The 27,027-nt window shown below is 33.5% G+C and overlaps 3 protein-coding genes across 9 annotated transcripts; 1 reads left to right on the forward strand and 2 right to left on the reverse strand.

Annotated features, from left to right (window-relative positions):
* Nucleotides 1–6,012: 6,012 nt before the first annotated feature.
* Nucleotides 6,013–10,547, forward strand: LOC129297616 (QWRF motif-containing protein 2-like). Of its 2 annotated transcripts, XM_054935947.1 has the most exons (6): nt 6,013–7,815; nt 9,012–9,131; nt 9,516–9,632; nt 9,717–9,806; nt 9,905–10,012; nt 10,099–10,547. In XM_054935947.1, exons 1-6 carry the CDS (start codon nt 6,331–6,333, stop codon nt 10,177–10,179), a joined length of 2,001 nt encoding a protein of 666 aa, XP_054791922.1. In that variant the 5' UTR covers nt 6,013–6,330; the 3' UTR covers nt 10,180–10,547. The 2 variants fall into 2 exon arrangements, with proteins under 2 accessions (XP_054791922.1, XP_054791923.1); XM_054935948.1 differs by lacking the exons at nt 9,012–9,131; nt 9,516–9,632; nt 9,717–9,806; nt 9,905–10,012; nt 10,099–10,547 and adding an exon at nt 8,178–9,005.
* Nucleotides 10,548–15,280: 4,733 nt separating this feature from the next.
* LOC129297617 (LOB domain-containing protein 38-like) lies at nt 15,281–16,445 on the reverse strand. Its single transcript, XM_054935949.1, has 2 exons — nt 16,011–16,445; nt 15,281–15,894 (listed from the first exon to the last, which is right to left on the reverse strand). The coding sequence occupies exons 1-2, from the start codon at nt 16,192–16,194 to the stop codon at nt 15,395–15,397; spliced, it is 684 nt and encodes a 227-aa protein (XP_054791924.1). The 5' UTR covers nt 16,195–16,445; the 3' UTR covers nt 15,281–15,394.
* A 3,599-nt stretch (nt 16,446–20,044) lies between these two features.
* On the reverse strand, nt 20,045–26,226 carry LOC129297612 (BTB/POZ domain-containing protein NPY2-like). Of its 6 annotated transcripts, XM_054935941.1 has the most exons (6): nt 25,987–26,226; nt 24,424–25,245; nt 23,254–23,323; nt 22,458–22,554; nt 21,379–22,364; nt 20,045–20,814 (listed from the first exon to the last, which is right to left on the reverse strand). In XM_054935941.1, exons 2-6 carry the CDS (start codon nt 24,483–24,485, stop codon nt 20,269–20,271), a joined length of 1,761 nt encoding a protein of 586 aa, XP_054791916.1. In that variant the 5' UTR covers nt 24,486–25,245; nt 25,987–26,226; the 3' UTR covers nt 20,045–20,268. The 6 variants fall into 6 exon arrangements, with proteins under 6 accessions (XP_054791916.1, XP_054791914.1, XP_054791919.1 ...); XM_054935939.1 differs by having other exon boundaries at nt 21,379–22,554; XM_054935944.1 differs by lacking the exon at nt 24,424–25,245 and having other exon boundaries at nt 21,379–22,554.
* Nucleotides 26,227–27,027: the final 801 nt, after the last annotated feature.

Raw genomic sequence — 27,027 nt, forward strand, 5'->3', positions numbered from 1 at the left:
CGTCGCCTGTCAAACAGTCCATTTTTCATTAGTCAATTTTATGCTTGGTGCTTAAAAAAGAAAGAAAGAACATGGTAACAAGTTAGCAGAAAAAAGAAATACTCAATCAACATAGAGGTACAGAAAAATTTATGTAAACATCTCATTTGATGGGGCGTAAATATGGTGATGGTTACAAGTTGTGGCTCATGAAGTAGTTGGACAAGAGGAAGGCAACATTAGATTCAACAATACGTTTGGGTGCCTTGTTTTGCATCTAAATTGTTCCTCAGTTTCAAGTATGTATATGAAAAAATAAATGAAGAGAGCTGGAATGTAATGGAATCTTGTTCATCCTCCAATCGAATGATTTGATTACAGTGCACAGCACACTAATAAATGACTGTTTGACAAGAATATTTAGTTATACAAGTAACTTGTCTTTCTCAACCTTGTTTTTCTTCTTCCTTTCAAGAATCATTCTATTCCCTATTTACCATTTAAACTTTACACTCAAGTTTATATATGCTTAGCTTCTGCTTATAAACCAATCTTCTTATATATCTTCCTAAATCTCCTCTTGGAATGTTTCTTAAGGTTTAATCTTCTATATTTAATATAAAAAAAGTGCCATGCACAAATTATTGCTATGTCATCATAAATTAAGTGCTTAAACAATACAGGAAATACCAGAAAGAAGCTAATAGTTAGTGTGTGTGAATAACTTGAGGCATTGATGAACAAAGCAATGACAAGGATACTGAGTTTTTTTTTTTTATAATAGAAAAAAAAAAAGGTTCTTGAAGTGCTCAAAACTTAAGGTGGGCAAATAGAAAAAGAGGAATCTTTGAAGTCTTTGGCTTGAAGGTATATTAACTCCATGAAATAAAATAATTATAATAAGCATATTTCAAAAAAGAGCGTATAAAATAGCCGCCAAATGGAAAGCCCCATAAGTAGTTGAGTTGTAACTCACTTTTAGTTTCCTCAATAAAATAATTAGCTGTTAAAAGACCATGATTATCATCTTATATATTATGTTATTGTCCGATAATTTATATTATTTGGTAATGGAGATATGATAAACATTTTTTGTTCATATTTTCATTTTTTTAAAAAAATATTAAAAATGCTGGAAAGATACTGGGGCAAAGGATTGGATCATTCTATATTCCATAATCAGTTTCCAAGCGAACAAATAGGGACCCCATGAACGGACATACTTTGAGTGGGTGACTCACTTTTTAAATCAATCATCATCATTCTTATTATTTTTATTATTATTAATATTATTCACATTTTGAGTGTCCTTTAAGTCACATGCCCTCAACACATTATTATATTTGCCTTTCTCATCACTTATCCCATCCCTTTTCTTTAATCAAGCATTACTTAATCCAACAATTATTATAAACCAGCCCCAATAAAAAAAGAATTTCGTTTTATTTACCACAACAACTTGATAGCATGCACAAACATGTCGGTAAATATTTGCAATGATTAAATCAAAATTTAACAGAACTAATTAATTCCATTTAAAGAGTTATTTCTTGGTGTCTAGTCATTGTAGCCTTTTGGAATGATCGGTTTCCAAGTAGTTAAGTAAAGTGGATTGTGCAATTATAATTCAAGGAATGTTTTACAAAATGACGCAAATGATGCAAATTGGCTTGTCATAATATGATCACGCACGGCGACATATGAGCTTGTCATAATTTAACAAGTTCAAAATACACACGATCAATTTCTACGTACAACATTTTTGCCAAGGAAAAAAAAATTCTACGTACAAGTTACAACAAACCTTAACACTCCACTTGTCATCAGAGCTTTGCTCTACAATAACATGCCAAAATATTTTTTCCACAATACTTCCTTCAACATAGTTAATACTTTGGAACTTGAAACGATACCGCGCTTTTATTAATTATTTTCCCCCCAAAACATGACAAGTGTCACATGAGAGTCAACCTTTCACTTCCAAAACAAATATTCAGATTTATAAATTACTCTTAATATATTTTACAGAAATCAACAAAAATTTTAAAATTTATTGATTATTTCTAAAAATTTAATAAATTTTTAAATTTTGTTTTTAATATATATATTTTAATAATGTATTTTTTTATTAATATTTAATAGTTAAAATGATAAATTTATAACAAAAGATCAATAACAAGTTTTATAAATAAAACTAAAAAATTATTTTAATATTTTATAAATAAAATTGGAGAGAATAACTACTGAGGAGAGACAACCTTAAAATGCTTAGAGAGAAAATATTATCTCACACAGTCACGCAGCCTTGAATTTTAGATTTCACTTGAGGAGTATTAAGCCACTTTCTCATTACAACTGATTTATAAAATGTTTACACTAAAAATAAAATGAAATATCTCATTAGAACTTATCTTGCTTAGAATTAATCCATTAATAACAATAGTTCAGAAATACTATATGCATCAATATTGTATCTGAAACTTCCTTCTCTTGCTCCTCTTTGGACTCCATCATCCCCTCCATTACAAATAATAAAGATAATTATTGTGTGTTTGAGATAACAATCTATTGAAAATTAATAATTATTCTAACTTATCACACAAGAAGTAAACTGTTCGAGAAGCAAAAGTGAGGGAAAAAGGATTCAAGAATGGGTGGAATTTTTAGATCCGGCCAATCTCATATTTGGTTGCTTTGGTGAAATATATATCAGTCAAAAAGAATGAAAAGTCAGTAAAAGGTGTATATCAAAGTATTCAAAAACATTGAAGAAAGAGAGGCGAACACGAAAAAAAGGATATATAATAACAATTTCAGAATTAATTTCCAAGTGACATTTAAAAACGCATCACCTCATTTTTGAATCCAAAGGTGAAAGAAACGCCAATGAGTCCAAATGAGTGAAAGGTCAGATAAAGCGGACGAAATGCACAGAACCATGGAACACATACAGGAGACAGACAAGATGATATTAACTAATTAATAAGGAACCAATAACTAAATAATTAAGAAGCTTTCAAAGCCTGCAATATGAATGAGGGAGACAGAAAGAGATAGGGCATCTTAATAATATATGTGGTCACACTAATAAAAGCCAATAATAATAACCATAATTAAATAAATTGAGTCATGTAGCTTGGCTTGCAAAAATCACAATTAAGCAGAGATGGGAATTGTGGTTGATAATGTGAAAGCTTTTTGGAATCATCATCAACAACTGTAGTGGTTACTGGTTAGTTCGTTGAAGTAACCTCTCTAACTTACGTCACTTTGGAGTATCATGTATCTTTCAAGTAATTATAAGTTTGTGTGTATAAAATCGTTTTTGCTTATTATTATATTCAAACATTTTATACACGTGATGCAATTTACGAGAATGAAACATCAAAGTCTTGTACAGCTTGTTGGAGCAGTTCTCTCTAGGTACTATTGTTGTATTTTTTTGTCCGTGAAATCCATGTCTTGTATATAAGTCTGATAAACGAGTTGAACTGTTGAAGATTCACAAATAGTACAATATGTCATCGATTTTGTGTTGAGTATTAATGGTAACATTGATGACATACTTTTCTTATTAAAGTTATTCCAACATCATTTTTTTAGGACTAATTGTAAAATAAAAAATTACTTCTCTGATCTTATTTATGAGTTTTAGTTTTGTTCAAATTTCTAATAAAAATTTAATGACTTATAAATAAGATTAAGAAATTCTTTCTTCATATCTTAAAAGATTATGATAAATTCTAATATTTTGGGTGAGCAGTGAGGTTTACTTTAAAGATTTTCTTTTTTTCCAGACTATCTTTTGCTCATTTTTTATGCATCAAACTATGTGTCAATGCTGTATTTTTCAGTTGTAAGATGTACATGTATTATTATGATAAATTCTAGTATTTTGGGTAAGTATAAGGAATTGATTCTACCAATGATAGAGAATCCAACTTGTTTAAGTGATGGAAGCCTCTACTACTCATGCCAATTTTAATTAGTTATGTTTCTTTGGTTAAATTGAAAAAAAAACTAATAATAAGAATTAAAAATGTCCCTAAATTTTGAATTAGAAAGAGTTTTGATAACTAAGAAATGCACACGTCATTTTTGTTTTGTTTTAAGGAATAAAATGTTTCATTTATTTTGTTATCAATATTATTATTCACATATCTTTTTTTTTCGTGGTATCTTAAATTATATAATTTCATGTCAACATAAACGGCGTGTGGGTTCAAACTGCAAACCCTCTTAATTTGGCAAAAAAAAAAAAAAACAAACAAACAAGCCCTTGTGAAAATAAAGTTGTATAAAAGAGGGTGTAATGCAGAGAATGATTTATTTGCTTCATCCATAAAAATTATTTGTTTCATTAAAAATATTTTTCAAGTGACTCAAATTTTTAAATTTTTAATTTTAGCTATTAATCCTCTTAAATTAATTAGATGTAATCACATTTGAAATAAGTTACATTGTTCGGAGCATGGTTGTCAAATCTCAAGTTTACTATTTGAGTTCACCATTTTTACTTTTTTTAATTTTTAAAATCACCTCAACTTACTCATAAACTTATCTCATATACAAATTCAATTAAACTCAAGAGTTAATTTTTTTAATTTACATTTTTTATATTTTTAACTTATAAAATTATGTTAACTTTCTTGTAAACTTAAACTATATGTAAACTCAATTAAATCTGTTAAACTTGTTAATTGTTTATCCAATTAAATGAGTCATGTACATATATGTAATACTCAGTTTATAAAAGTGGCAGGCATCATTCAAAGAAAAATAAAACTAAAAAAAATAATATTAATAAATTTAAAAACAAAAAAATAAATTGCCCTATTTAAAATTTTTTACATTGGATATGATAATTTATCAATATATATAGATTTAATTTTAATAATTTCTATTTAAAATATATTTAAGTTAAATTATGATTATATTTTATATTTTAATTATTTAATCACATATATTTAATGACTATTTATTAATAGTGATAAACTATCACAAATTTATGATCTAAGTATATGATTTAAATTTATATTTTCATTACGAGTTTACTTAAGTTTGTAAGCTTAACAACTTGATTCATAGTGAGTGTATAGATTTTTATAATTCTCTAAAACACATAAAGAAAGAGATAACTTATATATTGCATATTTGTTGAATTATATATGGTAAATGCTCACACTTCTCCTGAATGCACTAGAACTAATGAATGATAATTAATTTATTAAATATATTTTAAAATAAAATATTTTTTTAACTTTACCAAAAATTGTATTAAAAAATAAGGAAGAGAGATACACAATATATAGGGGATATAAAATTAAATTTATAATAGGGTTAAAATTAAAATATAATAATAAATAATCTTTCATGTATCTTATATTAATGATTAAAAAAAATCTTTCTAGTAGAAGGTGCCATAAATTAACAATCGGAGGGAGTATGCTCTTTGAATCTCTATTTATAGAATAGAATGAAATTACTTAATTTTGACATACTAATTAAAGTAACTGAATTAATTCATGTTTTAAATTTACTTCCATTTTTTAGTGCTATCTTTATTTAACACCTATTTTAATTTTCTAATAAAAAGATAAAACTTATCACAAGTCATTTCATACATTCAATATTAAATTTAAATGTCCAATGGGATTTTTTTTTTTGGCCAACCATGACTACGCAAAATGCCTTTTTTCTCCCCTCTCCACATCCTGAGAATGACTTCAATATCGTATTACATTCTTTTTGGCCCCAAGACTTTCGCATTACTAAACCGTTGCTTTATTGGTGTTTTAATTCCAAATGCCACGTTACTTAAATTGTATAATTTGGGGGATATTTGGAGTGTGTTGACGGTTACTTATTTTAAAGTTATTAAGAAATTTACAGCTCACAACTACATTACCGGAGTATTAACAATGACCCAATAAATTACATTTTTTGAGTCAGCGAAACTGGGAAAACAACAGCCTTAAGTAGCGATTTAGTACTATAAACCGTCATTAATATAACATAACGTTCCTCCTAACATCCACAAAATCCAAAACCCAAAAGCTTTTTCCTCTCTGCAAGACTCTCCACTCCCTCGAATCTCGTTTACCTACTCTCGCTTTCTCAACCCTCTCCTATTTCAATCCACAACCAGCAAGCAAGATACCCCGTCACTGTTTCTTCTTCCTCTGGTCCTCTGAACGGTTGAATCTTGCCCTGCGCCCACCCTTTTCTTGATTCCTAACTTTTCTGTAATTTCTTGATCTCTCCGCACGGAATCGGCCATGGAAGGAGCTGGGGTTTGGGAATGAAACCCTTGATTTTAGAGGCAATGTGAGAACGAGATTGTCAAGTTCTATGATGGTGGCTGCTATTTCTGAAGCAGCTTCGACTGACCCGCTGAACGGCAAGATTTCCTCCAGGCAACAGGAAGAATCACAAAACCGCCAAAATCCGTTGAGACCCCCGCTCCTACCTTCAGAGAAAGACAATGGCACCGTGCCCCGAAGGCCCAAGGGCAGGCAGGTCTCTTCTAGGTACATGTCTCCCTCTCCGTCTACCTCCACTTCTACTTCGACTTCGACTTCGTCGTCTTCTTCATCTAGGAGATGTCCGTCACCGCTCCTTTCACGCTCCACCAATTCCACTCCTGCATCGACCCCGCTGGCCTCTGCGCTGCCCAAACGCTCCCAATCAGTGGACCGTCGGCGGCCCGGAACGACGCCTAGGTCTGTGACGCCTCTTCCCGATTCCAGGCAAGGCAATGTTGGTGATGTATCGGCAGCTACGAAGCTTTTGGTCACGTCTACTCGGAGTTTATCGGTTTCGTTTCAAGGGGAGGCATTTTCGCTTCCGATTAGCAAGACCAAGGCGGCGACGCCGACTTCGAGTAATGCCAGAAAGGCTACGCCAGAGCGACGGAGGTCAACTCCTGTTAGAGGTAAGGGTGACGGCGGAGGAGATCAGGGAGAGAACTCGAGACCCATGGAGCAGCATCGATGGCCGGGTAGGACTCGGCAGACAAATTCAAGTTCCAATCAGTTGTCAACGAGTGTGGACTGCACTGGTGATAAGAAGAAGCTTCTTGGAAATGGATATGGAAAAGTGGTTCGGGCATTGCAGCAATCGATGATGGATGACGGTAGAAGGGCATCTTTTGATGGGGGATTGAGTTTGGATTTGGGCAAAGTTGAGCTACTCAAGGCTGCACAGCAATCCCCCGATGTAAATTCAGTGAACGAGTCTTCCTTGCCTTCTGATCTCAACACATCTGATACGGACAGTGTTTCCTCTGGTAGCACTTCAGGAGCTCAAGATGGTAGTGGTGGGGCTTCTAAGGTGAAAGGTGGACCTCGTGGCATTGTCGTATCTGCGAGGTTTTGGCAGGAAACTAATAGCCGCCTACGCCGCTTGCAGGATCCAGGTTCACCTTTATCAACAAGCCCTGGCGCGAGAAATGGGGTACCAGCAAAATTGACTCAATTAAAAAGGTTCAATAGTGATGGCACATTATCATCACCAAGAACTATGGCTTCCCCAATTAGGGGAACGGCTCGTCCTGCATCCCCTAGTAAACTTTGGGCATCTGCTTCATCGTCACCTTCTAGGGGGATGCCTAGTCCATCTCGGGTGAGAAGTGCGGTTGCCTCCTCTATCAACAGCAATTCTAGTAGTGCACCTTCAATTCTGAGTTTCTCTGTTGATCTTCGGAGAGGGAAGATAGGGGAGGATCGAATATTTGATGCGCATACGTTGAGGCTTTTATATAATCGGTATTTGCAGTGGAGGTTTATTAATGCCAGGGAAGATGCTACTTTGAAGATTCAGAAACTGAATGCAGAGGTATGATAATAGTTCATAAGTCTTAAAAATCAAACTTTAATTTATACCATAGTTTTTATTAGTTGTAATTGATATGAATATCCCAGATAGGCCTTATTTTGTATCATATTGAATGCTTTCACAAATGATTTAGAATTTTAGATTTATATGGTTTATATCATTTTACAATATTTCTTTAAAATGCATTTTTAAACAATAAGTGACAAACCTGACCCAGTATCACAAATTTCGCTCAAAAGAAGAAGGATTGATTAGGAAATGCAGCTAGTGAAGGATATTATTGTTTTTAAGTGAAGGTGAATAGCTTTAGCTCTTAAAGGACTTTTGAAGCCTCAACTTCATATAGGGATTCTCGGTTACAGATTGCAAATGGACTGCCAGTGCATTGTTTATTCCAATTTGCAATTAATGGCAGAATCAGGAGAGAAAGGTTCAGCCTGTACAGAAGGATGACAAAAGGAGTTCTTTTCAAGTTTTATGCTTCAACGTGAAATGTTCAGTTGGCAATACCTTCAGAGATAGTCTTTTGATGGTTTTTGTAATGACTTAAGGAGCATATTGACTACCTTTTGCATTCTTGTGATGAGAAATACGCACTAATTTAGTTTTATTTTTTTTAACATTCGTGAACATTTTAATGTTTGATGACTCTTGGTGGTCCTTATGGTTGCAATCTTATTCGCTCACCTTTGATTCTTTTGTGCCTTTTCAATTTAACCAGCATATAATTCACTTTGAAGTATTGCCAAACTGCTATCAACTATCAAGTGATTAAACAGTATGACTTGTCTTCTTGGTACTCTAACAGACTTGCTCTGTCTTAATTGAACGGTGGGTAGAAATATCTTGGTTTACCTTGTGGTACTTGATGGGTGGCAAAACTTGACTATCACTATGTTGACCTTGGAATTAGGGCTCTGACCAAGTTGACTCAAGTTGAGCTTTTTTGGTCTCATGATATGCTCCATTGGTTTAATATTTGGCAATACCCAATCAATTTCACTGATCCTTTGCTGTCTTTAGATTATATTAACACAATGCTTTGAAGTCTTAATCTTATGATTTGGTCACACTATAACAAAAACTTGTTTCTCTGCACTTGGGTTTGTAATGGCAATGGCTGTTATGTTTTCTGTTCTAAAAATATAGCTAAGCGATTCGTACTACACACTGTAGCCTTTTTTTTTTGGTGACAGAAACATTTGTGGAATGCATGGGTATTAATCTCAGAACTTCGGCATTCAGTCATACTTAAAAGAATCAAGTTGCTATTGTTGAGGCAAAAGTTGAAGATAACTGCCATCCTAAAGGGACAGGTAAGATTCAGAGCTTTCATCTTCGACAAATATTTCTTTAGTAACGCATGTAGCTTTTTAAAAGTAGCATGCATGATAAAATTGAACTGGATACCTCTGCATCTTTGTTTCTGGTGGTAAGATGCTCGCTAAAAGGTTGATACCAATAAGGAATGAAAGACCGAGTTCAGGTGGAGAGTGGGGATTTAGTGTATATATTCATTTTACACATTTATTCCCTGGGCTCTTTACACCGCTTGAAAGACCACTGTCATAATCTTGACAGGAAGTCATCAGTTTTGAGTAAATTTTTAGTTTCTTCCTCCCTAATCTCTCTATCCCATGTCTCACCTCCCTCTTCTCTCTGCTCTTACTTCTCAAAGTCTGCTGTGATTTTTCACATAGATGCCTTATTTGGAAGAGTGGGCACTTCTAGATAAAGATCACACCAGCTCTTTGCTTGGAGCAACTGAAGCTTTAAGGGCCAGTACCCTCCGTCTTCCTGTTGTTGAAAAAGCGATAGTATGTGCTACTTCTTTAGATATACAACACCTATTAAAATAGACTGTCACTTTACCTAACTTGTTTCCTTTTTAAAAAATCCAGGCTGATGTACCAAATCTGAAGGACGCTGTGGGTTCAGCAGTTGATGTGATGCAGTCAATGGCATCCTCAATATACTCTCTTTTGTCAAAGGTGATAAAGCAAAAATATGCGTATATAATTCTTTTCTATCCGTATGTTACCCCAACACCTTGGCACTCAGTGGTAGAATCTTAAATTGTTGCTAGCAGGTGGAAGAAACTAACTCCTTGGTGGCGGAACTTGTAAAAGTGACCACAAAGGAAAAATTTTTGCTTGAACAATGCAAGGATTTCTTGTCCTCATTAGCAGCCATGCAGGTAATCATTAGTCAATCATGTTTTGATGAAACTTTCGCATACCAATTCTAAGCATTCTTTTTTGTGTATCTGATTTATTCTGACAGGTTAAAGATTGTAGCGTAAGAACACATGTATTACAACTTTGTCGTGTGCCAACTACCAGCTGCCTGACAACACGTGTGTAGAACTGATCTTATTTGACCGCTCACTCTCAATGCTAACATTAACCCCAGACGTTTTATTTTTCCATGGGGTGGAGATGATGACACAGAAGGTAATAACAACGGAAAGGAGTCGATAGCTGGTCTTGTCTTTTATTTTCCATTTTGATCCCTGCTGTGGTTTCTACGTCCTGTGTGTAGTTTTTATCTTCGTGTCCGAATGTTACAGAAAAAAGGGTGGTTTTTCTCTCACTAGTTAGCTGTATACAGTTCACTTTGTCATTCGAGGAAAGGTAATGTGTATCAGTCTATGTGTATATATAAATATATGTAATCAACTCACCATTGTTTAGTAGGTGTTCTGTGGCCAAGATATTCATTTGAAGCTGGTATCCTTTGTTTTATTTTTGTTATCGTTATTACTATTAAGATAAGATTATAGCAATCACATCACAGGCAACATTTTCCTATATATTAAAGCAATTTTGTTGCTTACGGTCAAATTTGTAGCTGCTGGACTTACGGTACAGATAATTGAAGATGATGAGATATTGGTTTACTACCAAGTGGGGGAAAAAAAAAAAAGAAAGAAAGAAACATGAATCATGGTGACCCATAATTTAGCCGCACTGTCCTCTCTCTTGACAGCATCCTACTGTGATGATGTCAAAGGTGAAAAATTGCCTCTTTATTTTCGACAAAAGCTCATCCATTTTGTAGAGAGTGAAATGAAATGAGAAGGTAAGAGTAAGAGAAAGAGGGGAAAATGAGAGGATTTTGTGATAATTAAAAAAAGATGTGGAAAGTCTTTCCAGCTGTGATTTACATTGCAGTTTCCTGTTGAGATTCGGTCAGAATCATTGAAATCCCTGGCAGTGCATGTTTGAACGTACACTATGTGCAGTTATGTTGTGTAGTTTTTTAACTTGGCATTTGAATAAATGTCGTTTTCTAGAGTCACGGATTTGAGTTTCTGTTTATATAGGAATGGACATGTTGGCATGTTTATTAATTTTCACTGGTTACAGTGCTCACGGTCACGGACAATGTGTTGCTTTATTTAAGTAGTAATGGGCCTCCAAAGTGGATACTTAATATGCGCCAAAGCAATGACCTGTGCGCCCTGGACCACTGACAAGTTTAAGCATCACCTGCATCAATACATCAATTTGGTAATTTAGCAACGTTATAGATTAAATGCGAGACACGAACGGTATATTTTATATTTCATAAATTAATAGCCATTTTGAAAATTTGAAAAGAAAATCTGATGCAATTAATTGTATTTCTTTGTGCAGGTTTATTTTTTTACGTAATGCCAAACAGAAGAAGTAAAAATGTTGCTTTTGAGCTTTCACATAATGTAACTGAAATTCATGCACCATCCTGTTAAGAAAAAAATGACATATAGAGGATCAATTAATTTAAAATAAATTTTAAAATGTTAAACTTTAAAAATTTATAAGTTTTGTTCTCAATTTTTCAAATTCATTGTGATGAATTTATAATTTATATTTTTAATTTTAATAAAAAAATAAATTTATTTATTATTCAATCATGTTAAAATTTTAAAAATAAGTTATAAATTTATTACAATAAAATTATAAAATTGAAAGTCAAACTTATAAATTCTTGAAGTTTGACACTTTAAAATTTAATTTGAATTAATTGATCCTTTAAACTAATATGTCATTCTCCTTTCTTTTAACATGTAATTACTCTCTTTTGTTATAAAAAAATGCATATTTTTTTTTGGTAAAAAGTGCGTATGACGATTTTTTTTTTTAAAAAAAAGAAACTGGATCCTTAAATATTCATCTAATTTGCGTCTTGGTCCCTTTGTTTTAATTAGCATTAACATGATTCCACTAATTTCATAACGTCAAATAAATGGTCTCTACGAGTTTCTATAATTCACAACAAAAATTTAAAAAACAATACCAAATTCAGAAGAAACAACAAATTCAATTATTAGAGATAACGAAAGCAAAATCTAATATTAGTAGCAAATTCAATTCAGCTCAAATGCTCACTCGATTTCCAAAGTACGAGGACAATTTATTTGACTTTATGAAATCAGAGGAGCCGTATTGATACCAATAAAAATGTGGGTCGAAATTGCAAGTCGCATGTAATTACTGTGAGAACCAAGAGTTGTGTTTCCTTTTCTTTCCCTTTAATTTAATGAATAAAAATATGTATGGTAAAGGGAAAGAGCATTCTGAAACAAGTGCTGAGAGAATGAAGGAAGAATTGTGATACTTGCGAGATGATTGGTTTGAAGCCTAACCCTTTGGTGTGGGAGTGATGGCTGAAGGTGAAGACGATGATGAAGTGAGGAAGAAGATGGCTCTTGGAAGAAGTAAAGGGGCAGGGGACATTCTTGTGTGTGGTGCTTCCACTTCCCACGTACACATATTTTGTGCAACCAAAGAGACGCTGATGTCATGCCTCAATTCCTGTCCCTTGTCCCTTTCCCACTTCACTCTTCAAGATTCCATCTATCTATCCTCCATGCATTTTCACTTTCACATTAAGCTAAATCAATATCTATTATGATACTAATCTAGACATAATCACATGTGAAGATATTCAAACATTTTGAATGGTGTCGTGTGTATAATGTGTTTACATGTCTTCTTATGATTAGTTTCATTAATTATTTCACTAATAGAGTCTTTATAAGCATTTGTTGAATTTTTTCTGTAACTGACCAATCACCAGTATTGCAGACAGCATTAGGCTCATCCCGAATCATTGCAGCTTTTGCTTTCAGTAAATAATATTTTTATTCGTTTTTTAGTATTGCTATATAATTTTGCCATATTCCAAATTTGTAAGTCGAATTGCGGGTGGCTGTTTTTAAAGCATTTTCTGCGGACTTGAACTCAAAAATTCGTGTTTAAACGATTATAATCCCATTCACTAGAATCATTTAATAATTTTCTTATTTAATATCAACCAGTTTTTAAAAGTCAAGTTGGCCCAATTAATTTGATTTGAATTGAGTTTACAATTTTTTTCTTATTTAAAAGCATTTTCTGCGGACTGTTGTTTGTTTTTGGTTGATCAGACCACTGTTGCTGGATGCTTTATTGTTCTTTAACCAACAGATGCTTTACTGTTTCAAGTATTTTAAAAAAAGCTGAAGTTATTTATATATATTTCTATTTAAAGTTCTTACTTATTAGGTTTACATTTATCTTTACCGTAAATTTCTTAAAAACACGAATAAATACTATCTTTTCACAAATACCAAATTGACAAATCTCAAATTTCACAAATTTCTTTGATTCTTATCATCGCAAATCAGTGACAATCTAGAAAAATAAATTGGTGGGGTATAATTTATATTTAAAATAAATATTAATATTTTTCTAAAAATAATTCTAAATATTTATTGATATAACATGATAAAATTAAATTGTAAAGAGAATGCATAAAATAAAAAATATAATAAAATAAAAAATTACTTTTTGACGGGATAAATTTTTTAGTCTTTTAGATCATATATTGTTATATGGGAGAAATGAATTTTGGTAAGGGGACAAGTGAATTTTCTAAAATGATGGGGCAAATGAAATTTTTTAATGGGGACATATAAAAATTTTGTGGTCTTATTTTATACAATATTTTCTTGGCTTGTGGGAGCAAATTGCCCCCATAAGCCTTAACGTTGGCCCGTCCCTATGGCAAATATATTTTCCAATCTAATATGTATTCGTGACGTTTTGGTTCCTAATTTGAAATACTTCCCAGTAAACAACATATAAATTTGACCATATTATTATTTAAAAAAAAAATACATGGTCATTGGAGAAATACTTGACGATAAACAACAGATAGTTCGACCTTGGACCTCAATTTTCAAGGTCACAACAACCGTCCTAACAAATTCTAGTCGTTCTGTTTATCAACAATGCTGGTGCCCGAGTTATTTTTTTTACAGCATTATGCAGCCTCTCAATTTCAAAATAATACTATTTTTTGAAACTATCATTTTAACAATATTATTATCATTTTTAAATAATTATATGATATTGGTAGGGACCCCCACGGCCCAAAAAAAAAAAAAAAAAGAACGAGAAGAGCCCAAAGAAGCGAGTAGTGAAAATCTACAACATCTTAACACTATCAACCGAGCATAAAAGATTTTCTTTCCGATTCTATTCACAAGGGAGAGACTAAATGACTCTTTTGGCCTGATTATATTTATAAGTGATAATGTCAATTTTTTATTCTAAGTTTTTCGGACCTTTTATTAAATGTTGGTTAGAAGCTTATGTCATTAAAACATGTGCATTCTTTCAGACAAAATTAATAAGTTTAAGGTAGTGTTTGGAGGTTTTTTAAGATATAATGGAATAGAATGTGATGGCTAAAAGTTTGATACCTTTATTTTAAAAAAAAATTAAAAAAGTGAAATGATTTAGGACGGCCTTCTAAGCATCATTAGCCATCTTAATTTTTTTTTTTTAGTCAAGACTCTAGCCATCAATTTAGGGGGTAAAGGATACCTCCTGAGTGGTGTCACGGCACCCATACCTCTTTTATCATTGAGTGATCATTTAGAGACTTTACTAGTGATCCAGGCTATTTCTCTCTTGACGATGAAGCTTATCTCTCATTGTCTCACTGTCTGACTTCAGCCTTATTTTGAGGACATATTTAGTATTCAAAGTTTACCTCGATACATAATATAAATAATATTAGTACAAAATTATCATCATTTTTTCACTCCCTCTCACCCTAAAACTAAAAATATAATTATATTTTTTTCAAAACTATTACTTTTTATAATAATTCATAAATAATAATTAAATAAAAGTGTTCATTCATATGATAAAACTCACCAATAATGTAATGTTTCATTCTATTTCATTATGTACCACTTTATCCCATCTCATTATCTTTTTTTTATTATATACTCTCAAATCTAACCTAAAATTTTCCTTGATTAGTCTGGTAATACATTTTGAAAGTTACTTGAAGTAACCGTACTAAATTAATTTTTGTTCACCCTCAACCCCAAACTGTTCCTAAGCATATAGTGGAGTCGCTTTAACCCAATGAACCCATCCTCACCATCACCATTAATGGTAATTGTTGTTTAATATGAAAGTCATAATTTCATTCTCTCTTCTTATTTATTTTGATGATATTACATTGAAGATGACAGCAAAATTTGATCCCAGATTAAGATCGAGGCCTTATCTTTGCCACTCATAGTTAGAAAGATTTAGGAGAAAAGCATTAGGAGCTTCCTTTCCGCGCCGCACTGCGCAGCGCTACTTCCTAACGTTGACGTTTCCGATCCCTCTGACGGCGTCGCCGCTCTCCCATCTTCCTTTGCTTCGTAACTCCTTCCGCTGCCGCCGACCACCACCACTCTCTCCGGCGACCGTGAGCAGTACCGATCAACACGATCACGTGCTTGGATATTGTTCTCCAACACCAAGTCGTAACTGGGGACCTTTCTATTGAGGTTCCTTGATCCCGATCCCACATCGCCTCGTCGCTGCCGAGAAAAGTATAGAACGTGTCCGTTGTCGTCCGCCGCAGTTGGCACCGAAGATCCACCGGAGACGTCGGGGAGTGGCCCCAAGGCGCCACCGCACAGCACTCTCTGGACTCCTGATTGGCAGAGGTGCCAGTTCCCGGTCCAGAGCAGGCCCACCGCACCGTTCACCGGATTTATGGTACGTCCCACTGCTTCGTACAAAAGTGACCGAAACAAAGCTGCCATATCCACAAACACACAAACTCAGAAAATGGTACTGAAGCTCTCTATCTTCGTCCGTGTGTATGTGTAGAGAGACTAGAGGGAGAGAAAGGAAGAGGAAGGCGGCACATACCGGATCTCTGGGGGGAGGGTACGGCGGAGACGAAGGACATGAGGGCAGCGCGGCCGAAGAATTTAGCGACGAAGACGGTGGCGTGGGCTTGGGCTTGCGGGCTATCAATGCCCCAAAGGCAATCTCGGAGCATGCAGTCCTCCCCACAACCTTTTCTAAGCACACGACAACCGTTGCAGCTCATCCTCTCTCTCTCTCTCTCTATATATATATATATATCTTCTTCTTCTTCCTCCTTTTCCACTCCTAAGTGAACTTGATAAAGAAGACAGAAAGATGAAGGGAGGGTTGTTCTGGATTGCAGAAAGAATCTGAGGGATTAGGATACTATATATCTATAATGAGAAGCAAGTGATTATGGGAATGGAATATATAGAGTGAATTGCCTTCATCATCATTCCTATATAATTGTAAGCCAACCCATTAAGTAATAATTTATTATAATTTATTTATCATCATTTTTGGAACTATGGTTAATTAAGTGAAGTGGTTAGGTTGAGTAGTAATTAGTAGTACCATGTAATGTAACGGGGGTGGGGTTGGGGGGTTGGTCTCTTCCAAAGAAACTGGCGACAACAGCGGCTCAGGTTCTCCGCAAATGTTGGAATTCCTCCACCGTTGGATTCTCCGACCTTCCCATCCTCCAACATCGGATTCTCTCCTCTCATTCCCAATCTAAACCATATGCATGTTTCTCAACAGTTTTTATTATTCATGTCCAACCTTCATCAAGCTAGTCTTATTCATATCCTCTAGTATTACATTAATTGATGCCAAATTAAGTTATGTATTCTCTCCCAGCCAAGATTTGAACTTTTGTGTCCTCATATCTTAAGAGACTAACACTTAATTTTATATTAAACCCAAGCTCATTAGTTTAAATTGCGTTCGATTCACCAATACTATGTTTTTAATTATATTATAGATCGACATAGAAATTCTTAACCCAATTTGGAATATGGGATTTGCTTAGCTATATTTGCACATGCATTTGTAATTGGGATAATTATAGTAAAATTTCAAAAGAGACAATTAATCACAGTTAAAGTCCTTGACAAATTATTTTTGTAAAAAATAATTATAAATATTGATTCAGACAATTGTAAATAAAAAGCATAATTGCAAAATAACAATTACATTTAAAATTTTAATATCTCAGTCACAATTAAAACTTTTAAATTTGTAACTACATTTTAAAAAAAAAATTGTTAAGTATAACAAATAAGGTCAGCCAAAATAGAAAATATCTCTCCCCAAGTATTAAGGTAAATATGTTCAACTAAATTGCTATATACATGACAATGGATAGAAAATTTTATCGGACCTAATTATTATTAATTCTTTTATTTAGAACTTAATTGTCATTCTCCCTCTAAAATTTGCTCTGAAAGTCCGAGAAAATTGTGAGCAAATAGTCCCAAGGAAAGCAATGTTTTAAATATGCAAAAGAGAGAGATGGCTGGTTTGTGGATGGATGAGCATGATGAAAATGTGATGAAGGCATAGGCATATAGTAGAAGTTACAGACAGAAGAGGAATACAAGTAGTGGCTTGTCTATCCAAAATCAATGGACCACATTTGCATTCATATAATATATACAATTAATTTCAATTAATAGACTGATTAAAAAAAGTTGTCAGCGTATATATATATTCCCAAAAAATTAATGTGTTTGTGGAGAATGGGATTCCATTTAGGTTTAACTTTTTGAGCTCAGACTTTGTCTTCATTCATACCCTCCATTGTCGTTAAAGTCCATTTGCCATTATTTTATTTACATTCTTTATTATTAATTCCAGAACCTTCCCCTCCATTATTGTTCTCTTTTATAAAAAAGGTTTAAATTAAGTCAATACTCATTTCCCACTTATATAGCCCCATGCCCACGATATTATTAATTATTTATTTATTTTAATTTCACACAACCAATATATATCTGAATCATCCGAAGTGAAAATATTTTTAAAACATGATAGAATATAGCATATAGAGGATTCATATGTTTTTGTATTCATTCGTTCGTATCTTGTTTTTAAAAAATATTTTACAAATTTTTAATTCAAAAGATCAAAATCCGGCCTTGCCTAGTTTTACTAGCCTGAGAAAGAAGGACTACTATCATCGTCACATCCATTTTCCAAATTACAAACTTGTTCTGTCCCTTCAATGCATCAGGAAGACAAGTGGGATTTGGAACACAGAATTGGGCATCTTATATTTTTTTTTCTTTTAATGCATACATGTTTACATATACGTTACTTTTAAACTAGAAGGTTAATTACTTAAGAAAATGCAAATATATAAACTTTTAAGTTTAACTCTGACGTGAAAGTTGTTGGAAATAAAATTCAATATATTGGGCCACACATGTAAATATTAAAATTATGTAGTCATTATTTAATATTGCCTTAAATCTAAATAAAGCGATCTATTTATATTAAAGTTTTAACTTTTAAAGCTTAAGGATATAATTGTTATGGAATTAATATATAAATATCAGAGTGATATTTATAATTTACTGAGAGGCCAAATTATAAATATCATAAATTTAAATAGATAAATAGAGGTCATCCTTATTGATTTGATTGGTTAGTCAGAACATTCTCCATTTTATCACCTGAGAAATACTCAAAAAATTCTCTCAAGTAACAAATCCAAATTTCAGATATGCTCCTGATTATATGGGATTATATAGATTTGATTATTGGGTTTATATATTATATTCTTCTACTTCTTCAAATCCATCAAAAGTTACTATTTACTTTTTCTTAAAATCCAAAGAAATATAAAAGGTTTAATTAGGAAAATTCCTCAGCACTCTCTCAAATCACAACAGTAATAATCCTTTATATTGAAGCTTTGATATTAGACTTCATGCTTGTGCTCTACAACACTCTTAATTTCTTTCGATAGAAACAATGTGTGGGAGAGTACGTACGATTTGTGCAATGGCAGTGATGACCTGTATATCAATGCGCTTTATTATTAAACCCTCTTCATACATGTTTAAAAAAGTTAGCATAGTAACATTTGGTTGGGTTGCTAATTATTTATAATTTTTGAATTTTAAACACCGGTGATGTGGCACAGTTTCAAGACAAGTTATCATGACCTTGTTTTCATTAATCTGAGATTAATTAGTCACCCCACCTTGGTTATTTTGTGCTTTTCAGCCCTTTTAACGTTCATGTTAAATTATGTTTTTGTGGATTTTAAGTGAGTGATTTTGTCCTTTTTTATATATACTGTGTATTAAATACGATGCTAAAAGATAAAATTTTAAATTAAAAAAATTAAGAATTTAGTATCAAACTCTTGAGTGGTTTATATAATACTATACAAATATTCTTTAAAAAAAACTAATTCGATTTTTATAATTAATCATATTTGAGAATTCGATAAAAATGTAATTTTGGGTGTATCACCTGCAGGCCGTTACCACTGTGTGAAGCAGAAATGTTAGTTTTTGTTTGTCTGTACTCTAAATTGGAACTTGGAAGATTCAGTTTGGATTAGGCTCAAGCAAATTGTTCTGTCCCATTATCTAGCCTATAAAAACAATAATCTTAGAGAATCTACAAGTGGCTAGCTAATAATACAGAATTTAACTGGCTTTGATTCCTTGCATTCATATATCAGATTCCTATATAAATCAGACCAATGTTATGCTGAGTGCAAAATGTTCATAGGACACTCTTGCTCTAAAGATGTGGTCTTATATAGGAAAAATGAGAAGTAAAAACACTCACCTTCTAATTAAAATCAATAGCTGAGACACGTACCCTAAAGAAGAAAGAGCCCGAAAATGAACGAGTTTTTCTTTTGACCGCCTTGTATTTGTATTTGGTTTGATCAGAAAGGTGACTGACTGAGCTTTGCTGATATAATGTTTCTTTTGATTGCCTTGGTGTTTTGGGAAAGACTTCAATTGTAATTAAGTTCAAAGACCCTTCTAGCTAGTTGTTGAAGGAACAGATTATAGATCCTATTCTTATGTTATTTCTTTGTCTTCGCTTTCTGATCTAATAATGGCTGGAGAAGATTCACTCACATTATCTGGACTTGAGTGGAAACAAAAGTTTGAGTTGCAGCTAGTTTGAATAGAATGATTACCAAGGATTACATTATCTCCATCCTCAAAAATTGTGCCATCCCAAACTATATATACCTTGGTTTTAATACTCAATCCATAGATAAAACATCAATGCTGGTCAATAATGCTGGAAAAACAGGCATCAGAATGAATTCATTTCACTCTCAGGAAACTGAGTGCCTCCTGTTTCTGGAAGGTGTAGATTTGGCTTCTTCTGGTGTAGCAGAACCATTACTCTCAGAGGAGTCCGAGCCCCAATTATTTTCTCCCACACCCATTTTGCCAGTCCACAGTTTTATGAAGGACTTTTTTGACTTGAGCAACCCTTTCATCTTGCTCTTGACAACGTTGTCCGTGTTAGGTTTAGTATCATGATCTCCATCTTTGTCTCTGTTGGATAAACTTAAGGATGCAAGTTCCTTCCTTAATGCCTTCAGCTCCTCAGCTATGGCGACAGCATCTGAGTTATTATCCGTGTTATTTGCTGCTCCACTGTTTAGATACTTGATGTTCCCTTTCAGCATGTCAGGAGTGCTTGTGCCTGAAGTTGCAGCAGTCCTTACCTGCTCAAAATAGAGAGCCTGCACAACTACACGCATCGGTAGTCTTTCATTTTGCACTGCATGCATGCAGGCATCGATCGATAGCTTCTTGCAATCCATCAGCTTGCATATCCTATTTCTGTCAACTTTGCTGATTCCTGGGTGCCCCTGTTTCCAAATGCATTGAAATTGAAGTGATGCCTCAGTTATCTCCTCACGTTTTTCTAGATGACATTAAGAATAAAGGATAAATTGAAGTTTCCCTAGAAGTGGCTTGGCCTAAAAGTCAGTTTGCCATTCTTCCCTCCCATGATCTCCTCTGTTACCATTTGATCTCATTGTGTGTAACTTTTTTAGTCCAAAATTTTTCACAAATAAAGAATAACCATGTGACTATAAACAATGAGTACTTTTAATGTTGAAAAGCCTGCATTTGTCAAACATTTTCAATGAGACAAGAGAACCAGACTTTTTAACAAAGAAATCGTTTTCATCAGTTTAATATTTACGTCATAAATTCATGGTTGAGTGATCGTGCAGGGAAGACCATAAGATGGCAAAATGATATGCTTTCAACCACAAGGGGTGAGTACAATCCCTTAAACAGACATTTTGTAGGATTCTGACGTGCTAAAACATAACAGCATATGAGGGAATAGAATGCTGTACGATGTAATATTCAAATCCAAGCAACAAATTTTTTTTTTTTTTAATCTTTTCAGGAACAATTACCTTGAGATACATGTCAATGGCCCTGTAAAGTCCATCATGAGAAGGACGAGGTATGCCAGACACCAATTCAGCAAGATCAACAAACTTTGACAAAGGTAAATAAGGATCTTTTGAAATTTCAGCAAGGTATCCGTCAACAAATTCTGCAACCATCAACTTTGAAGCATCTGATAAAATCCCTGGCCTTGTTATCTCCTCGAGTCTCCTGATTCCAGCAGATTCAAGCTCAGCATTGTGATCCTGCATTAAAAATTCTGTAACGATTTTCTGTGCTATATCAACATCATACATGGTAGCCTCCCCATCAGGTGCTTGTATTAAAATATCACTAACAGAAGCCTCCTCCAATTGCCGCCCAATCCTCCTCACCAGCTCTTGTTTAGTCATATCTCCTAAATCTACAAAAATGGCAGCCTTCAATAACTTGAGCAAGAACCTACAAGAAACACTGCCTTTCTCATCAGGCAGTAGCCACACGATTGTTTCAACTATTAACTGATGCTTTGACACATCCCAATGGTGGATCAGGCCCTTGCTGAAATTAGGTAATCTTCTGTAGGCATAAGCTTTCAAAGCTTCTCCTATTACTTCACTAGATAGAATTTTCTTGTTCATTATATTGGTGATTACAGACTTGTATAAACCAACTTCAAGCTCACATAAATCTTCAACCCACCAGTCTGTTGGCACATGACGAGTTCTACCTTCATTCTGGTTTGGATCAATTCCATTTTCCCGAGGGAGTTTTGTCCTGTTATAGGAGTAGGACCAATCAACTTTGGATACATCAAGACACGCCTTACTTGCTATAGATTCAGTGCAATGACTGACAATCTTTAAGTCCTCAGCCGAAGGTAACATGGGATTTGATGTCTGAAGAACAATGATGGAATCCCTCCAACTATGAAAGATGCTAGAGCCGAGGAAAACATCAATCTTGTAAATGAGGTTCCCTTTCTCAATAGTCTCATGCATTCCAAGGTATTCTGCAGCACATCGAGCTGCAAATACATTGTAAGCATTGAGGGTAACAGTCATGCCATAGCAAAACTTGGCACACATCTCAAAGGCTGTAGCACCTCCAGGAATGTCAGAAATTTGAACTTCATGTCCAGTGTCTAAATTACTGGTGGTGACCAACTTCTGCAAGTGAGAACTCTTTGACAGAAGAGGGAACTACGTAGAAGGGTTTCAGTATATTAGTAAACAAGATGAAATATGGATCCAACCAGATTGATATGGTCATTTATAATAAAATAAGCCAACTTTCACCAAACTCAACAGTATGTTCCAAATGCTGATTGGGCCACCAAATTTTGAAGAAACCAAACTGCAATTTGAAACCTCATTCTGAATGAAGCTTAATAAATTGTTCATCTCAGGCTTTAACACTAGCACTAACAGAAGTCAAACAAAGATACTTAAATTTATCTTGATAGTGTTGCACCCATTAGGAAGGTTTTAGACACCATATAAAATCCGTTGATGAGGATGGTTACCCTAAATTGTTTGTGCAGAACACAAAGACTTAAATTTATCTTGATTACCCTTATGAAATACACAAAAAATTGGAGATAAAATAATAAAAAAGGAAAGAAATAAAAGGAGATAAAAGGAAAAACTTATTTATTTACAAGAATGAACTTGACGTAGAATTAGAGTTTAGATCTTATGCGATATGTAATAGTGATCAAAGTCCATGTAATTCATGATAAAAATGCATGTAATATTTTTCATTTCAACAAGTATTAGGAAAAGAGAACAAATATTGTGTTTTGGAACGGATTATGGGGGCTACAGGACAAAATACTACTTAAAAATTGGCTAGACTTTCTTATTTCGGAAACTTGAATTGTTTGCTAGGCTGAGATATACCTTGTGTAAATAAAATTTTATATCACCTACACTAACAATGATATCTGATGCCAAATCACTTGCCACAAACCTGCACAAGGAATGCATTCTGTTAAGAACTCTACTTTTGGTGTAAAAAAATAAAATAAAAATCAGACCTAGAAGAGGGCTGAATCTTTAAGTTATTTGGCTTTGTCAAATAGCAAATAGTTGAGTAGTTAAAGCGTTTCTCTTTTTCTCCTATATTCTAAAATGTAAAATTCAACACCAAAACAGGACAGGTTAAACACCATTTTAGCAGCTGCTAAAATAGAAGGGAGAAAAACAATGGTGGGATGATTATGAATTTGTTAGTTCATATGCCAAATTCCAAGAAAAGATTCTTGTTTCTTAGGTTGACATTAAACCACCATACAGAGGTCTACACATATATAATGCTCCACTCAATGCTTAATACCCTCCACTATGACCTAAGCTGAATCTATTTCCTACCCTATTCCTTGTCAATTACAGTTGCTTCAAGCAAACCAATCTAAGTTCACCAAATGATCTAAAGAATAGATACAGAAAGATGTATTACATTCACTTAAGTAAAGAGTTCGGTTAAGCCTATCCCACAAAATCCTATATATAAATAATTGTGAGTATCAGTAATGGTTTACCAGCTAAAAAATAATTGCCTAAAGGATTAATTGTAGCTCTGAATAACCATATTAGGCAAGCATTAATAACCATATTACCATTTCTAAGAAAAGCTTTATAATTCTTTTTGAACAGACGAGTATCAGCTAAGCTGACAAATTGGGCAAGCATTAAACGAAGGCCATAGATGTATAGCTGTTGGGCAAAAGCCCATGAACGATTTTATTTATGCATTTAATAATCCATAAATCTAACACTTATCTCCCTTTCATTTACGCCAATCAATTCGATCACCAAAAGAATTTAATGCTACCATCCATACAAAAAGAAAGGGAAGAATAAGAAGACCAAGAAAATGAAACCAGATTTTAGTTTAACATTGAATCAGAATATACTGTTGATATGAAAACTAAGTAGAAAGTGACGAAACAACTGTGCTTGAAGAAGGAAAATCAAGCTAATATTGAAGATGAGGAAAAACACCATGAAAGAGAACGTCAACATGCATAATCACCATAACGTACATGAAAGGAGTACAATATAATTCACCTAACATTGTTTCCATCAGTCTGGAAGGTATCTGGCCTCGAACCAAGTTTCATAAGCTTCATCTTAAGATCTCACCAACAACTCAAACAAAACTTCCCCCCCACTCAATTGTTAATTGCTAAATCCAGTAGGTCATGGCCACCCCACTAAAATCATCCCCAGGTCACACGCATAGTACCAGCCTGAGTTCTATAATAATTTTCCAGAAATGGAAAAGACTACCCCAGAAGTAGGGGTGGGGGCAGCTGACTAAGTGTATCCAAATCTCTTAAATATAAGAGAAAAGAGGGATTTCTAGCAGAGCAAGGATAGTTACTACAGAATCTTGACAGCGAACAAAGCAGAAGCTGAATCTTTAAGAGAGATAGACAAGATGGGATAGTCCATTTTTTATTCAAAGGTTCTCTTACATGGAAAGGGACCCTCAGAAGAGATTGTTTCCTTGTTTGGTGGCAAAGCCCACTGAGTCCGGGCACACCAAGTCAGCTAAGGAGGCATAACCAACAGAGAAGTAAAACTAAATAATTCTCTAAACTGAGACACCAACAGGCACAAATCTGACTCCAACTCACTTCCCCATAATTTTTTTATCTTTCACTTTCTAGTTACTCTGTTTCTTTGCCTCCTAGCCACCTTTAAAGCCAATAAAAATTCATACCAAGACCTACAGTGGCTTTAAAGCTTCAAGCTCCCAACCCAACATCATACAAATATTTATAGTTTTCCTTCCCTTTCACCGTTGAAGTTTGAAAACCAGCAACTGAGGACAGCACATCGGTATCCGTTGATAAATACACCAAAACGGTAGACAATGAGCATCTTCTGCAAAACATGGAATAAATGAAGAAGATCGTGAATATGGAGCTATCATGAAAAACCATCGAACAGCAATCACTTGCAGCCATATCAATAACAAATCTGAGCTGAAATCTCAGGAGATATTTTTCTTTTAGACGAAATAAATTATGAGGAATCTACCAGCACCGGGAATATATTGCCGGAATCAAGTAAAGCAATGAGGCAAGATCATGACTTCATGCTGTCTAGGGTGAATGAAACTATGAACCCCCCTTGCAGAAATAAGTTAAATCAGCAAACAAATAACATGACTAGTCCCAAAATTCACTCTCCGTGTAATTCCCAACAAAACCCAAAACCGATTCTTCAGATTGATAGAGAGATAAGTCACTGAATGCATTGTTCCAATTCCAGAAAGGGGAAAAAAATAGCGTCATCTTGTCAAAATTAGAGCTGATGAAAGCATAATCAAAAGGAAATATTTTTCAAACAAAAAATGCCATCCAAGAGCTTAAACCATCAAAAAGTAAATCACTAAATCGAGAGATGGAAAAAAGTTAAACAAGATGCTACCTAAGATCTTAATTGCAGTGCAAAAATCGTCTTGGTCATAGGCTTAAACAGATGAAGATCATTAAAGAAACAAAAAGTTCATGTAAAAAACTCATAAGAAGTGAGCCGTCGATCCCAGTTTCAGCATGTAAACTCCAAGAACACCGAGTTTCAGGAATCCAAAAGCATTTGCTTACTTAATGACAAACTTACAGGAAATGTTTTGCCAGTGTTGTCACCTTCTACATTGCCACTTCTGCTTTTGCTTGTCATCCTTTCCTACGATACTCTGGTACTGCATTTTCATCTAATTTTCGCCAGAAAGTATGCAAGAAACCATTCAATTTCGGGGCATTAGCCATCAAGAGACTCACCACGATGCTTCGTTGTGCACTCAAAACTGACAAACCTACAGCTTCTTTTCTGCTTTAGTAACGCCTTTTCCTATACTATATGAACTTCATTCACTGCTCTCGTCCTGATTAGACCGAACCCGCAGTCGAATACGTACTAATCTTGATCCCTTCACTTTCAAAAATTAATTAATGAATATGTAATTCAATTAAAAAGGATAGATTTTGTTTTCCGGAAACCATTTTAAAAATAATAAATGTAATGTAAAATTGTAAATTATTTTTTCTTAATTAAATTAAATGTATCTTTGATGTCAGTTCATGTATTATTAATTTTAGATAATAATTAAATCAAGTTAATATCGAGTTTGATTTTTTGTAAATGTAAAAAAACATTTTTAGAAAATTAAGTTTAATAATAAACGAATCTAACCAAGTAATTAAAAGTACAAATAGGCCGAGTCAAACAAGATCTTGACTATACAAAGTAAATAGATTAGATTTAGACATATTTTGTGTATAAGCTTTGAATATGATATTTATCCATCTATTTAAATTTTAATTGAGTATAATTAATTATTTTTATAATTAATTAATATATTTAATTTTATTTATAATTGATTATGTTGTAATACAATTTGTTTAGATATTATTTTTTTTAAATTAATTTTAGCTATACAAACTATAATAAAGGATATTATTTTTTAAAATTAAATTATTAATAAAGTTATATTTAATATTATTAAATTTGTTAAATTTCATTTAAGAAGTAAAATATATTATTTAATAATAAAATTGAATCTATAAACAATTTCTCTGAACTTATTTTAAAACATAATTCTGACTCAATAAATAATTATCAAAATTTTTAATTGTTTGGATAATTTTTTTAAAAATTAAT

This window comes from Prosopis cineraria, unplaced genomic scaffold (assembly GCF_029017545.1).
Source record: "Prosopis cineraria cultivar Desert tree isolate PC_DT_omini unplaced genomic scaffold, ASM2901754v1 PC568, whole genome shotgun sequence".
In the NCBI taxonomy this organism is placed as follows: Eukaryota; Viridiplantae; Streptophyta; class Magnoliopsida; order Fabales; family Fabaceae; genus Prosopis; species Prosopis cineraria.

What these genes read in the sequence shown, in the direction of transcription:
- LOC129297612 (XM_054935939.1), bottom strand. Translation starts at nt 24,485, where the DNA reads ATGAAGCTTATGAAACTTGGTTCGAGGCCAGATACCTTCCAGACTGAT. An exon ending in ACTGATGGAAACAATGTTAG is followed by an intron (nt 23,324 to 24,423) that starts GTGAATTATATT and finishes TTCCTTGTGCAG; the next exon opens with GTTTGTGGCAAGTGATTTGG. An exon ending in TAAAATTTTATTTACACAAG is followed by an intron (nt 22,555 to 23,253) that starts GTATATCTCAGC and finishes CCTTCTACGTAG; the next exon opens with TTCCCTCTTCTGTCAAAGAG.
- LOC129297616 (XM_054935947.1), top strand. Translation starts at nt 6,331, where the DNA reads ATGATGGTGGCTGCTATTTCTGAAGCAGCTTCGACTGACCCGCTGAAC. An exon ending in TATACTCTCTTTTGTCAAAG is followed by an intron (nt 9,807 to 9,904) that starts GTGATAAAGCAA and finishes TGTTGCTAGCAG; the next exon opens with GTGGAAGAAACTAACTCCTT. An exon ending in CCTCATTAGCAGCCATGCAG is followed by an intron (nt 10,013 to 10,098) that starts GTAATCATTAGT and finishes TTATTCTGACAG; the next exon opens with GTTAAAGATTGTAGCGTAAG.
- LOC129297617 (XM_054935949.1), bottom strand. Translation starts at nt 16,194, where the DNA reads ATGAGCTGCAACGGTTGTCGTGTGCTTAGAAAAGGTTGTGGGGAGGAC. An exon ending in ACCCTCCCCCCAGAGATCCG is followed by an intron (nt 15,895 to 16,010) that starts GTATGTGCCGCC and finishes TGGATATGGCAG; the next exon opens with CTTTGTTTCGGTCACTTTTG.